The sequence below is a fragment of the Zosterops lateralis genome (genome assembly GCF_965231275.1).
Source record: "Zosterops lateralis genome assembly, chromosome: 10".
NCBI classification, from domain to species: Eukaryota; Metazoa; Chordata; class Aves; order Passeriformes; family Zosteropidae; genus Zosterops; species Zosterops lateralis.
In genome coordinates, this window is record NC_139770.1 from 15,000,636 (window position 1) to 15,015,788 (window position 15,153).

Below are 15,153 nucleotides of genomic sequence, written 5' to 3' on the forward strand. Positions count from 1 at the left end.
CTTTATGCTATCATGTAATAATAGGATATTTATTTTGCTCTTTATAGAGGTTGTTTCAAGTAACTTCATGTGGTACTCTAACAATAGTATGAGATCATTAATATTACTGTACACTAAGCAGAACTAGGGCTCAACTTTAAGAGGAGCCCAGCAGAGCTGAAACTTCCATGGAAATTTATTGCCAATGAGTTCTACAGAGTAGTGTGGACTCCATGTTCAAGAAGTTCTGTGATTCTGCATGTTATCTATAAAATACCTTATTGTTTTTAATGCCATGTCCAATTGTGTCTGAATACAGAGGTTGTATGCTGCCATGCACGAGCCGGACGGAGTGGCCGGGGTGAGCGCCATCCGGAAAGCAGAGCCATCTCTCAAAGAGCAGATCCTTGAACATGAAAGCATTGGCTTGTTAAGAGATGCAACAGCCTGCTATGATAGGGCTATCCAACTGGAACCTGACCAAGTAAATAAAAACTTTTTTTTTTCCTTTTTATTAAATATTATTTAAAATCTTTTTAGCTCACAGACAACTAAGGCAAAAAAAATTCTTCAGAATATTTTAAGTAAAATTGGAATCTAACTGCTTATTGTGTCAGTTGCTAAATCATTACTGCTGTTGAAAGTGGTTTATGAGCTGAAACAATTCTCTTACTGGATTTTTTTAATATTCATTTAGCTTATGGTGCAATTAGTTATGCTTTTTTCTATTCTAAAACCACCCAAATGGGCACATTTCTTCCTTCAGATTGCCATGAATTTCATTAATGTGTATGTGGGGTTTTCATTTGTTTTTTTCTTCCTCTTTCTAGATTATTCACTATCATGGTGTAGTGAAGTCCATGTTAGGCCTTGGTCAGTTATCTACTGTAATAACTCAGGTCAATGGAGTGCTTGCAAACAGGTACTGTAATCATCTAATACACAGTTCATTTGACTAAAATGAACCTCTGGTATAAATCTCTCCCTCTGTAGCCATTTCTGCTCATTATCAAACATTTGAGGCTTATTAAACATAATTGAATTAGCAATGTGAAGCCAGAAAACTTTGAGTGCTTTATCTATAAATTATTTAGTTCCAGAAGTCCAGAAATTTTCATAGTTCTTGTCTGCACTGTGAGCAGTGTTGGTATGTGCTTTAATTTCTTAGATAGAATTTTTGTATAGTTTCCCATGTCACTGATTCCATTGGTATTCTGTAGTCTAATAGGCAGATGGATTAAAAGCTGGTAGTTTTTGATGTGTACCACAGAGGTTAAATGCACTCTTTGAAGGTTGCATTTGCGGGATCACGTTGTACAGCTTTTAGTTGTTGTCAGTGCATGTCCTTTGGTTTTACTGACTTTCTTTAGAAGCAAGCTTATCTTGCCTCTTTTCAAGTAAGAGAAGTTTTAAATAAAGAACATTTGCTAATATAATGTAGGATTAACATACTGAGAGGAGACAGCACAAAATGTATTGCCTTTTTTTTCTTTTAATAGGTCTGAATGGATTTCTGAATTGAACACTTACAGAGTGGAAGCAGCCTGGAAACTGTCACAATGGGATTTACTGGAAAATTATTTGGCTTCAGGTAAGTTATTATTACATAAAAGTATTAATACTTCATTGCAATTCTTAACAATTGTGTGTTTTAGTTTAATCATCTTGAATCAAGTGGCAGATATTGTCATATTTTTGGATTTTACTGGTAGGAAGATTGGTTCTATCTTCTGGATTTTGTTAACTGTGTTTGATTGTAACCAGTAGAGTCTTTGAGCAGAAGTTTGGAGTGAATATATCTTTTGGGTCTGTTTGGCTGGATGGATTGTGGAGTTGAATTTTACAGTGCTACTAACATGCAATTATTTTGTTCTAAGAAAGTTCTTTTTCCAGTAGTATGTTTAGACAAATTAGCATGTTCAGATTAAACTGCTTAAAGAAGCAGAGTTTTCTTTTTCTCCCCAAAGATGCAAAGTCCACTACCTGGAGTGTCAGACTGGGACATTTACTGTTATCAGCCAAGAAGAAGAATGAAGCGGCTTTTTACGAGACGCTCAAGGTGGTCCGAGCAGAACAGATTGTGCCCCTTTCAGCAGCAAGCTTTGAAAGAGGCTCCTATCAGCGAGGATATGAGCACATTATCAGGTTTCTCTTTTTCATGGCACTATTCTTAAATTCAGAAATCACGTAATCAAGTATGCAGCAGCAAGAATTTTGCATTTCTACAGTAAATGGTACTGATGTGCATTTTTGGTCACCTTTTTTTTTAATATTCATTCAACTGAAAACTTTTGATTAATTACGAATTTATATTTATCCTCTATGGAAAACATTCACAATAAAATGATCTGGTCTTTCAAAATCAGCTAGCAAGCTAATGTAAATAAAAAGGGTAATAAAAAGCAGGTAATAAAACCCAGCAAGTTAATTCCATGCTTGAAATAGTGCAAATAGGCCTGTAGCTCCATTAACTTAAGAGCATTGCTTTTGATCTGAATGGAGGCTGAAAAGCACTCCCTTTTTTATCAAGAAAGAGCAGTAAGAATTAAACCCCATCCCTTTCAGCAGTTCTACTTTTCTTTATTAATAAACTTCTAATTTGGCTGTAGTAGACTAAAAAGTGAATAGCCTTTTTGAATAAAAGGACTAAATACTACTTCTGCACTGTAAATGCATCCTTTTGGCAAGATATTGACTGAAGCCAGTTGAAGTGTGTATTTTACTTACTTCTCAATTCCATTTCCTGTTGGTAATTTCTGCAGTGTTGTTTGGGAAATGAAGTTTGAGTATTGAGAAAGAAGTGTTTCAAAGCAGCTTCCTTTAGCCATTGATCCAGGCTACTTGGAAGCCTTTCAAGAGTCACTTTTTCTCTGTCAGATGTACCCACACATCTGGGCTCTGCCAGTGACAACTGGGGCATTTACAACCACTCAGCTTTTCATCTTTACAGTGACAGATATTAACAGTTATGGTATTTTCAAATAAATGGAATAACTTCACTTTAAGTACATTGCTTTTAAAATTGGATTCGTTGAAATGTCAGACTTTCTGAAGAATTGTTGAAGTAACTAGTGGGTAGAAATACTTTTGCTAAAGATTGACATCCTGTCTGGGTGATCTACATTGTCTCTCTTTTCAGCAGCTTGGTAAAGGAATATTGAGGAAATAACTAATCAGTTTATAAATCATTGATTTTGTGTGTTTGCTTTTGCTGCATTTTTGCTTTTAGCATAAATCCTACTGGGTGGCATTATTTACAGAGCCAGCTTTTAGAAAGAAAATTGCAAAAACTTTGTAAAATTTGCATATATCTCAAACATCAATCAATTTTCACCAATTTTTTGCCTTTCTTTTGCTAACACAGGTTGCATATGCTGTGTGAGCTGGAGCACAGTATTGGGCCAATGTTTCATCAACCAGATAGTGACCACAGTAGAGATTCTCTGAACTGGTGTGCCCGTATTGAAATGACCCAAAACTCTTACAGAGCAAAAGAACCCATTTTAGCACTGAGAAGGGCTTTGCTTAGTCTCAATAAAAGGTGAGGACATGACTGTCTCTTGTGTATGTTGTATTCTCAGTAATACTCTGGGTTTCCATGGATTAGTGTTAGAAGAGATAAGATAAAACTCCGGCAATTTGTTGTAGACAAAAGTAGTCATCCAATATTATGGATCTACTGTCTAAAAGAAAGAGAGGCAAGAAACAGGGAGAAAGTGTATTTGTTTATAGGCCTAAATGGGAAAAAAAAGGTGAAAGAAATGTATGAAAATAGTTTTAAATTATAATTATGTAGTATATAACTTATTGAGAAATTCAATTTGTGTTTCAATACATTGTGATATTTAGTTCAGATTTTAAAGTAGTGTTCAAAATAGAAATGTTTCATTTTTTCCCCAAATGTCCCTGCAGCCAGGATTACAGTGAGCTTGTTGGTCAGTGCTGGCTCCAGAGTGCCAGAGTTGCAAGGAAAGCTGGGCATCACCAGACTGCCTATAATGCTCTGCTGAACGCTGGGGAATCCACCCTCTCAGAACTTTATGTGGAAAGAGCAAAGTGGCTCTGGTCCAAGGTAAGGACAACAAAACTGGAATTTAATTTCTTACATGCAAGAGGATAATATTTTTAGTTTTCTTCAAGGAAAAAATGGCACACAATCAGCATATGTAAAACAAGATATGTCATCTGGGACTGTCAACACATTGCAGCTGATTCTCCAGCTGCTGGTCAGCCCTGTTTTGTACCCGTTGACCTTCCTGGCACCTTTGTATAAAACTGGTGGATTACCTGCCACTGTCAAAGCAGACCAGGCAAATATAAATTATCTTAATAATAGGCCTCTCCTTAATTTGTTTCCTTTTAACTTACAGCAGTAGGCAGCAAACATGAGGGCAGTTGTGGTACACCTAAAGGCACAACAATGCTGAGATAACAAGGAAATAGAAGCATTTGAAGTTAGTAATACTCAATTGCCACAGCCAGAATAGCCTAGAACAGGTCTGGGGACATAGCTTTGCCTTAATAACAACTGTAAGAGGGAAGTTTTGCACCTTTCGTATTTAGAGTATATAAAATGTTACTTAAACGTATTTAGAGTATATAAAACGTCATCCATTTCTATAAAATGTTTTCTGTCTTTCCCTTAGGGTGAGGTTCATGAAGCACTAATTGTTCTCCAGAAGGGGGTTGAGTTATGTTTCCCTGAAAATAAAGCACCCTGCAATAGCAAAAATCAGCTCATCCATGGTCGGGCAATGCTGCTAGTGGGCAGATTTATGGAAGAAACTGCTAACTTTGAAAGCAATGCAGTCATGAAAAAGTATAAGGTAATCTGGAATACTACTGTTAACAAGGCAGGAGCTTTGAATATTAATGTATTTTTTAAGTAAGCTTTTGTTCTGCTCCTGATGATGTCAAGCAAGTATAACATAAATGGATTAAATAATACATCAATGTGTAGGAGGGAAAGCAGTTCTTCTTGTGAGGGTTTAACTGTCTTAACCAGGTTTAATGTAACACATCAGTACAGGGAAGTCTACAGTTCATATAATTCTTTTAAAATAAAGAGTTACAGAAGCATGGCTTTGTTCTCATGCTTGCATAGATTAGAATTCCTCACTAAAATGTGGACTACTCTAAATACACAGAATTGACTTGGTGATACATTGTACTACTCTTCACTGTTACTTCTCTCTCTGGGAGTGACTTGTAATGGATTTAAATATGTTTCCAGTCTCTGAAGAACTGGGAAAAGGGACAAATGGTATGTTCTTGAACAATACAGCACTGCATGCTTCATCTTGTGATGCCTATGAAATACTTTTTGGCATTGATTAATATTGCCTCCTAAAACAGTAGGAGATGCAGGTATTTATGCTTCCTTAAAAGCAGCATGTCTCCTGTCCATGTTTTGGCATTTGATACAGTTAATAGTTACTGCTGTCTTATTTAATAACATACTTCTGTATCAGTCATTTAGAGAAAAAATGTAAACGTATCAAATCAAAGGAAGGTTGAAATAATGTAAACAAATGAAATTTCAGCAGATTCTATGAAAACACTAACACTCAGTTCTCTCTGTTAAGTATTAGCACAGGAAAGAAGCCAGTGTTATTAGAGAGGGGATGTGCCTCTCACCAATTCTTTTCTAATATATCACGCAATTTTTTGTTGTTCTTTTAAATATCATAGTTTAGAAGGAAAACAGAAACATGAAAAATATGGAATCATAGATTCATTAAGGTCAGAAAGGTCATTGAGTCCAACTGGTAACATCATGCTGTTTCACTTTCCAAAAAACTCTAAGAAACTCAGCACTGAGTTATTGGGATCAGGAACCTGATTTTAATGAAAGTATGATCTTTCCTAGTTCAGGAATCCCATATCATTCTGTCTCCAATTGTCTGTCTCCAAAACCGAAAGGTATTTTGAAAACAGACTTTTAGTCTGTAGAGGCAATTATATTGAGGCAAAATTAGAATTTTTGGAGTTACGGTGTTAACAATTAATACCTTTTTCTGCATGTACTCTGCACAACATAACTAATACAAAATTCTTGTTTCTTGAGAATATTTTTAAGTTAGCATCCTCTCAAAAGTAATTATCTCATTTTGATTTTCTTGCAGGATGTTACAGTTTTCTTGCCAGAATGGGAAGATGGACATTTTTATCTTGCAAAATACTATGATAAACTAATGCCGATGGTAACTGACAACAAGATGGAAAAGCAAGGGGATCTGATTAGATACATAGTTCATCACTTTGGGAGGTTAGAGGGGAACTTTGCTTAGTTTCTATAAAGGATAACAATTATACTGGGAATAAACATTTCCGTAGGAATATATTTCCTTTCATCAATTCCGACTGACTCAAATTTCTATGCAGTATTGTAAAATAAAATACTGCATGCTTCCCTTTTGTTTTCATACCTAATTAATTTTACTTCTGACTAAGCAATTGTGTCTCTTTTGTCAGACAGTTAAGTATTAATATGTGGTTTTGAGTAATAAAAACAAACCTTTTGTATATTTTTTGGTTCTTGCAGACGCATTAAAATGCTGATATAAATTTTTAAAGTTAGAATGGAATATTAAACAAATAAGAATGTAAAATTTGTATCACTTCTAATATATATCATTAACATATTTTGATTTAAATGTGTAATGACAGGTCTCTACAGTATGGAAACCAATTCATCTATCAGTCAATGCCAAGAATGCTGTCTTTATGGCTGGACTTTGGAGCAAAAGCATATGAATGTGATAAAGGTAGAACATTTTTTCCCACCCAGTACATAGTTCCCAGGTCATTCTTTTGAATAGATGATTGAAAGAGCAGTGAAGTGTATTTACAGTTCTGTTTAGATTTATTGCCTGATGTTATATGGAAAAAAGAAAGTAATATTACCCTTGTAAAATACAGGATGTTAATATGCAGGAAAGTATTAATTATTTTAATTAAATCCCCCAGAATTTTTTCAATTATATAATTAGACAGCATTGTTCCTTGGGTAACTGAAGTCATTAAATAGATACAGGGAAAATCCTTGCAATGCCCCTGGTCTCCATTTTCAAGGTGGCTCATGAGTGATGAGTGGTAGTTTTGTATGCACTTGCTACAGTAAAGTGTTAGGCTTTAGGGCTTTTTTTCAATTGGTTTTGATTCCAGTGTTTGAAGGAATTTTACTGAAATTTTCTGCCTCATTTTACTGAAATGAAGGGGGTAGAAAAAATCTTGTAGACAGCAGCATGAAGGCGTGCGAAACTAACACCACAGATGCACTTTGGGCAGGAGATTTTGGTACAAATGAAAATTACAAACATTGCTTGCAGGTCTGGAGTGAAGCAGACAGATGTGCTCCTTTATCTTGTCCTCATTCTACACACTTAGGTCAACTGTGTTTGGCTGCAGATCCTGCACTCTGAGGTGCTGATGTGAAACCCGAGCTGGGTCCTCAGGGGAAGGGGTGGAGATAGGAGATGTGCTAATTTCATCCTATGGAAAGCCTTTCTTCATTTCCTCTCCACTAAAGAACATTGGAATCCTTTTATCAGGCAAATACATGGAGTGTCTTTAGTCTATTCTATGCCATGGTATAATTTTAGAGAAATAATTTTAAGAATGTAAGGAGATTTAATTTCCAGGTATTCTGCTTAGTTAAACAGTTTATGTATTCAGTCACTGTATGCTGTGTTAAAAAGAACTTTACAGTAGGAGCTTTTTGTTGCCTTCAATTTTTTTTTGCTTATGAAATTGCCAACAAAATATTACTCTATAGCCTCGATTTAAATGGCTTTCTCTTTCCAGTGGGGAGAACCAGGAACATGGTCTTTTCTTTTCATTTTACAGCAGGTCGTTCAGAACGTGTTCAAATGAAAAATGATCTGGCTAAAATAAACAAGGTGATTACAGAGCACACGAACCACCTGGCACCTTACCAGTTCCTGACAGCCTTCTCTCAGCTTATCTCCCGAATCTGCCATTCCCATGACGAAGTCTTTGCAGTTCTGATGGTGATTGTTGCTAAAGTGTTTTTAGCCTATCCACAACAAGCAATGTGGATGATGACTGCTGTGTCCAAGGTACCTTGATAATGTATAGCTACACCTTTATTAAGTTTACAAAACTGTTTTTCTCAGAAATGTAAATATAACCTATTTTACTCCAAGCTGGTAAGAAGGATATGAGAGTTTCATTTGTTGTGATACAGTGTTGTAGAAGAGGATATTAATGCCATCACTGCAATTTTTTTTTTGCAGTCTTAATTCAGATATTAGAGTTTCAATGTTCCAAATTGGAATGCTAATATGCATCCAGAGTCGTATGGTGTATTAGGAAAGGAAATTTGAATAAGAAATAGCTGATGAATTGTGTAGTTATGGGCAATAGATTTTGTTGTATTTACTAACTGTGTTTTAGTACTTTCAGTCCTATAATCATAGGTAGATATAAAACTAATTACTTGGCAGTAAGGTCATTCCAAAGCAGACTGGGAAGTGCGGTGCATATTATTTCTTTAGGCTGGTGAAGTAACATTCAGGATACACAGACATATACTTCAGTATTGGCCTATTGTATGTTTTGGGACTCCCAAGAATGGTTTCAGAAGTAACCCCCACACACCCACCAACAGTACCACTTCAGCTTTTCAATTGAAGCACATCCTTCTCTGGATATAAAAAATGATAAGCAATAAGTAGAGGAAAGAATATTATAATTACTGGGGGTGATTCTCCAACTTATTGTTTAATAAATTTTAACTTTCTTTTTTTTTTTCAGTCATCTTACGCTATGCGTGTCAACAGATGTAAGGAAATTCTAAACAGAGCTATCCATATGAAGGAGTCTTTAGGAAAATTTATTGGAGATGCCACACGCCTTACGGACAAGCTGTTGGAACTCTGCAACAAACCAGTACTTACAAAAATAAACAAATTCATGCATGTTGTAGGATTATTCAAGAATGTCATGCAAAAACTGCTTCTGATTGCTTTCATTAGCCAATTCACAATATTAATTATAGTTATAATAACTTATTCTATTAATAATTACTATATATCAATATTAATTATTATTACTTCATAATATTAGTGCAGTTTAGCAGAAACTTTAAATTGTAGAAGATTTAAAATAGCTCTAAATTGAGCACATTGTAAAATATTTCAGTACATAATGGCTTGTTTAACAGTGTATAGGCTTTACCTTTTTTTGTACTTTCACATATCATTCATGTCCATTAATTTTCAGTTTTACTGTAAAAATAGGGTGATTGTGCTTTTATGAACAAATTAACTTGATAATAAAGGTAGAATCAATTGAATTATTTCATTATTGTGTATTTATATTCAAAGTGAAAAATAAGTCTGGCATTAACAGCCAGATATATTTACTTCTTGATTATTTAATTTGCAGTATAGCTTGCTGCTTTTCTTATTACAATCAGCATTTATTATTCTAGATTATTTATTAATTAATGTGAAAGGGCAGTGTTATTTTAAGTGCTTGTTAACTTTAAATGCTGTTTCTAACTTCGATAATTTTTTTTTTCAAGGTTGATGGAAACAGCTCAACATTAAGCATGAATATTCATTTCAGAACACTGAAAAGATTAGTAGAGGAGCACACATTCAGTGAAATTCTCATTCCCTTACAATCTGTAATGATACCAACTCTTCCTTCAATTCCTGGTACCCATGCTAACCATGACCCTTTCCCTGGCTGCTGGGCCTACATTGCAGGCTTTGATGATGCGGTAAGGCTCCAGTTGGCTCCTGCTTTTTTCACTTCATGTTGAACAAACATACCTTCAAATACATCTCTGCTCTCTAGAAATGGGAGGCAGGAATAGGAAATTCCATAATTACTTTTGTGGGAGCTGAGTGGCTTCTGTCACAGCAGCCTGAGGCAGGTGTGGGGCCTTGGCACTCAGATAAAGGTTTGGTCTGAGGTTGATGTCCTGCAGCACCATGCAAGTGCTAACACGTTGGTTGCAGTGGTTTATTACAATTACACACTTTAGTTTGGATAATCTGATACAGATGTTAGTGAAAGCCTTCATTTTTCTTTAGGTGGAAATTCTTGCCTCACTTCAGAAGCCAAAAAAGATCACCTTGAAAGGTTCAGATGGGAAATCTTACATTATGATGTGCAAGCCAAAAGATGATCTAAGAAAAGACTGTCGGCTCATGGAATTCAACTCTCTTATTAATAAGGTTTGATGAATGAGATAATCAGGTGCATTATACTTATTGACCAGGACAGAACACCGAGTTATCTAACAGAAAAGCCAATTTAGCTTGAAATAAAGCTCACTGGAAGAAAAGGAAACTGGTACAAAACACCTTGTTTCAGCAAAAACCAGTAGCAATTGATATTGTATGACTTCTTACAGACTTGTGAAAACAATAACAAATTACAATATTCTGCCAAAACAATTGTTTATTTTAGCAAAAATAGACAGGACAGGTTATTTACAATAAATAAATACCTCCAAACTTTCTGCTCTCATGCTTAATTTCTTATTTAGTAATTTCAAATAGATTTTATAAAACATAGGTAAATTAATCTTTTTATACTAAAGTGTTGCCATACCTCTTATTTTATTTTAGTTCTATTCTGCTTTTCAGCAATATGCTTAAGGTTAAGGTACCATATCTTCTGTGAGGTTAAAACAATGACAGTGTCTCTGAAACACTAAAAGATTTCAAATATTGCAGTTTGACTATTTTATTGCAAAATCCTCATTTTTTTAATTTACTTTAGTGAACAGATGCAGATTTCGCTTTCATTTGCCTTACTGCAGACTGTGAAGCTTAGATTTGTGAATTCTAGATTATGTGATTGGAAAGTAGTTATAGACAGAATGTAAATGCTAGAGATCCATTTTGATCCTATCTGTGTTATGTGTTAATCTCATTTTCCTTTTGTGAACAGTGCTTAAGAAAAGATGCAGAGTCCCGTAGGCGAGAGCTCCACATCCGCACCTACGCAGTGATTCCATTAAATGATGAGTGTGGCATCATTGAGTGGGTGAATAACACTGCTGGTCTGAGAAATATCCTGATAAAACTTTATAAGGAGAAAGGTAAAGAAATATATTAGACTGTAGTAAAAGTTTTTAGATAATGTTAAAGGGCGTGGATCTTATTAAGTAAATGAAACCAATGTCAAGAGTCAGGCTAAAGACTAGGTAGATGTAGTCACATGTATTTTTATCTATCTGCAATATATTATTATTCGTATGTGTGGTAGACTTTTGCTCTTAAAAGGAAAAGAGTTGGTGCTTGGAATGAACAAGTTCCTTACAAGAACTGATATCACAGGCATCTTAATACTTTCTTACACACAGTGATGTAAATTGTTTCAGCAGCATGAGAGTGTAAGTGCAGCACTGAATAATAAAAAATACCATGAACTTTTTCTTTAGATTCGATTTGTTAGTTTTCATTTCTGTTACATTTATGTGAGATAATTAAGATTACACAATTGAAATAAGGTTAGGAATACAGCAGCTTTCCAGAGAAAACAAAGCAGCTTTGTTAACAAAGCAGCTTTCTGATCACTGCAATAAAAGTTTGGGGAAGAACTTTCCTGTACCCCACAACTGACATGGTTTATTTTTCATTTGATTGATTTAATTTCAACTTTATGGAGATATTTATTTTCTTTAAATTACCATATTGTGATAGTACATTTCAGGCTTTATATTTGGAGATTTCTTTTGCCTCACTGAGGAAATCTGTTGCAGGTATCTACATGACTGGGAAAGAACTACGGCAGCACATGCTTCCAAAGTCAGCACCTTTGTCTGAAAAGCTGAAAATGTTCAAAGAGGTCCTTCTGCCTCGTCACCCTCCTGTCTTTCATGAGTGGTTCCTTAGAACGTTTCCTGACCCTACTTCATGGTGAGTGGGATCAGACTAACTCAAGAGCATCTCCTCTGTGTATTTCCCTGAGAGTTAATGGGACTACAGGATGGGGAAGCTAAGCCAAACAGTGCCTCAGAGCACTGTACCTCTGTCCCCACAGGTACAACAGCAGGTCAGCCTACTGTCGCTCTGTCGCCGTCATGTCCATGGTGGGTTACATCCTGGGGCTGGGAGACCGCCATGGGGAGAATATCCTCTTTGATTCCTTCACTGGGGAGTGTGTGCATGTGGATTTCAACTGCCTTTTCAACAAGGTGAGAAATGCCACTTGCTCTTTATTTTGTATGCATGTAAGTTACAAATGTCTACTGTCTTGGGTTTTTTTCCACATTTTTACTTTAACAGTTGTGTTCTTTCTCTCACTTGTGTCATATTTTTACCCAAGAAAAGCCTGGAATATATAAAGAGGATGTGATCGTTCTGTATGCTATATTCAATGAAAACCAACTTTTTGATTTAGCCAATATCAGATGACCTGATGTGGACACACTGAAATACCCTAAATTTTAGACTGTTTATATTTTGTGACTCTCTTCTCTCCACTATCACCCTCCAAGCAAAACTGTAATTGCTGCCTTCAGAATTCTGCTTCTGTGGAGAGTTTCTTGTTCTCTCTCACACAAATTTAGCACTGAATTTCCAACGGTTCTGTAAAAATAAATAGCAGAAATTGTGGCCAGATTGGTATTTGGAGTTTTGGTGTTTCAGTTGAAAGATGCTTTTAGTGTGGGACACGTGGACTTTTTAATTGAGATAAGTGAGGGAGAAATACTGTTAAGGTTATTTCTTCTCATTTCTTTTTAGTAAGTCTAAATTGTCCTATATAACACTTAATTTAAAAAAATGTTTTTAAGCTAACTTTCATATTATAAAAGAAAAGTTAGCATTTTGCAATGAGACTACAGAGCATAAATATATATTTAAGAAGAAAATTTTATGCCCTGTATTAGTGTGTTAAAACAGGGAAAAAGAGGTTATATGGACAATGTTATCTTTTACTCACTGTAATTTCCCCTTATCAGAGTAGGACTGAGCTGAGCAAACGTCTCTTGCCAGCTAGGAAACTGTCACTGACAAAGGGAGGAAAAATCCTAAAGCCAATGCAAATGTTACTTTTTAATAATGCTTAAAACACTTAGAGCATACCTTTTTTCCTCAATGTAAAGGGAGAAACTTTTGAAGTTCCGGAAATCGTTCCCTTCCGCCTCACTCACAACATGGTTAACGGGATGGGCCCCATGGGAACAGAAGGGCTCTTCCGAAGAGCCTGTGAAGTCACTCTGCGGCTGATGCGTGATCAGAGGGAGCCTCTGATGAGGTATGGCAGCTGCTTTGGCTACAAACTCCTCAAAGCTGTCTGGAGTCTGAACGTGTGAAACAGTAACTGCTGGGGAATATGCAGTTCCAGCATATGCCTATCCTGCAGCTCGCTCTCACCATGGCACGGAGCTAAATATAAAGCAGTATAAATATTCAGTACTAACTACAGGCTCCTGTCTCTTAGTGTTTGTGTTTTGAAAATTAAGTGTATTTTATGTATCATATCCTTTTCTAATTTTTTAATTTATTTAGCGTCTTAAAGACTTTCCTCCATGATCCTCTTGTGGAATGGAGTAAACCTGTTAAAGGAAATACAAAAGCCCAGGTGAATGAAACTGGAGAAGTTGTCAATGAAAAGGTGAGTTTAAAACAAGCACAACATAAGGTTTTCAAATGTCAAATGTTATTGTTATGAATTACATATTTTCTAATTGAAACTTTGTCTTTTTTTTCATCCATTTAAAAATTTCTCTGGCTGTTCTTTGTTATCTCTCTGTTCATAATTTTTATCTATAAGAAGATTTTTTTTTTACTGATAAAAAAATGTAATTTCTCTGCTAAAGAACCAAATAAAAAAGCCTGTAATTCACTTGTTAGTGTTAATAAATCAAGGACAACATCAGCAGAAGCAATGGATCTTGTTACCCCTCACTTGCTCAGTCCTCCAGATTTACAGTGATGTAACATCTGGAGTCCTTTCCATGTGTATTTTTGTGCTTTTCCCGAGTGGCTGTTCATTATTGAATAAATACATGCCATGGTGCATATAATTACATGATTAAAATTAGGATTTCATACTGTTTCTTTATTAGCTGTTGCTGAAGACTATATTATTCATCCAAAGTATAGCTTAATTTTTATTATCTTCCCTCCGTGCAAAATGTCTTATTTGTCCCTTTCTATATATATATATATATATATATTTTTTTTTTTTTTAAAGGACTGTTTAATGAAAATAAATGTGTAATAGCAGGTAATAGTTAGGGAGCACTGACAAACACAATGGCTAAGATAAAGAAAAACTACATCACTGAAACTGTATCACAATAAAGAACTTACCTGGGCTATTTCAGCACAGAAAATCTCCTGGTCTTCAAACAGTTACTAACCAGGCTGTGTCTACATAATTTTCTTTTACAAGACCACCCACATAATTATATATATTACCTGCTTTTTCTGGAGAGATGCCAACATTATGCTTGAACTTTAAAAGAAAATATGTGAGTGTAATTGGTATGAACTAGCAACTCCAGTGGGCCTTGGAACAGCTCATTTTGAGACGCTCAGCAGAACCTCTTTAATTTGACTTCTTAATTTTCAGTTGCTCATAATTATGAACTAATTTTTTCAGACTTAAATTTTATCCAGAATTCCAGGAACAAGGCTAAATGATGCATTTATTTGAAAGTAGTTGCATGAAACAAAGCTTTCTAATAATTCTCAAATATATTTATATAGCTCCTTCAGTCCTCTCTGGTAACTTTTAACTGTAAAAATATAAGGCAAAGGTTATAGCTTGACCAATGCATATCCATTCTAGAGTATTGTTTTTAAAAGTGAGTAGCCTTTGTTTTCAATGTAGCTGGTATAGGCATCTGGATTTTGTATTAAATTATGATACAATTTCAAACAATCCTAAGAAATACTGTTTCTATTTTGAGAAGTGGAAGTTCATGAATAGTACCAATTGATTTTTTTTTCTTCTTTCCAGGCCAAAACCCATGTCCTTGATATAGAACAACGGCTGCAAGGTGTCATTAAGACTAGAAACAGAATCAAAGGATTACCTTTATCTATTGAAGGGCATGTTCATTACCTCATTCAAGAAGCAAGTGATGACAACCTGCTCTGCCAGATGTATATGGGCTGGGCTCCATATATGTGAAATTTGTTCCCTTTGGAATGATACCACAAGTGCTGTAGCTAT

At 35.3% G+C, this 15,153-nt stretch overlaps 1 protein-coding gene across 1 annotated transcript in view; it reads left to right on the forward strand.

Moving 5' to 3' along the window:
- ATR (ATR checkpoint kinase) overlaps nucleotides 1-15,153 on the forward strand; it is a 39,091-nt gene extending 23,938 nt beyond the window's left edge. The window contains exons 29-47 of the mRNA XM_083868857.1: nucleotides 299-463; nucleotides 810-901; nucleotides 1,479-1,570; nucleotides 1,947-2,124; nucleotides 3,344-3,520; nucleotides 3,892-4,051; nucleotides 4,626-4,805; nucleotides 6,105-6,247; nucleotides 6,649-6,746; nucleotides 7,828-8,060; nucleotides 8,758-8,892; nucleotides 9,530-9,730; nucleotides 10,047-10,190; nucleotides 10,912-11,062; nucleotides 11,726-11,882; nucleotides 12,007-12,160; nucleotides 13,073-13,224; nucleotides 13,479-13,584; nucleotides 14,938-15,153. Coding sequence (XP_083724983.1) covers nucleotides 299-463; nucleotides 810-901; nucleotides 1,479-1,570; nucleotides 1,947-2,124; nucleotides 3,344-3,520; nucleotides 3,892-4,051; nucleotides 4,626-4,805; nucleotides 6,105-6,247; nucleotides 6,649-6,746; nucleotides 7,828-8,060; nucleotides 8,758-8,892; nucleotides 9,530-9,730; nucleotides 10,047-10,190; nucleotides 10,912-11,062; nucleotides 11,726-11,882; nucleotides 12,007-12,160; nucleotides 13,073-13,224; nucleotides 13,479-13,584; nucleotides 14,938-15,111 — 2,892 coding nt within the window. The 3' untranslated portion in view covers nucleotides 15,112-15,153. The remainder of the gene's footprint in view (nucleotides 1-298; nucleotides 464-809; nucleotides 902-1,478; nucleotides 1,571-1,946; nucleotides 2,125-3,343; nucleotides 3,521-3,891; nucleotides 4,052-4,625; nucleotides 4,806-6,104; nucleotides 6,248-6,648; nucleotides 6,747-7,827; nucleotides 8,061-8,757; nucleotides 8,893-9,529; nucleotides 9,731-10,046; nucleotides 10,191-10,911; nucleotides 11,063-11,725; nucleotides 11,883-12,006; nucleotides 12,161-13,072; nucleotides 13,225-13,478; nucleotides 13,585-14,937) is intronic.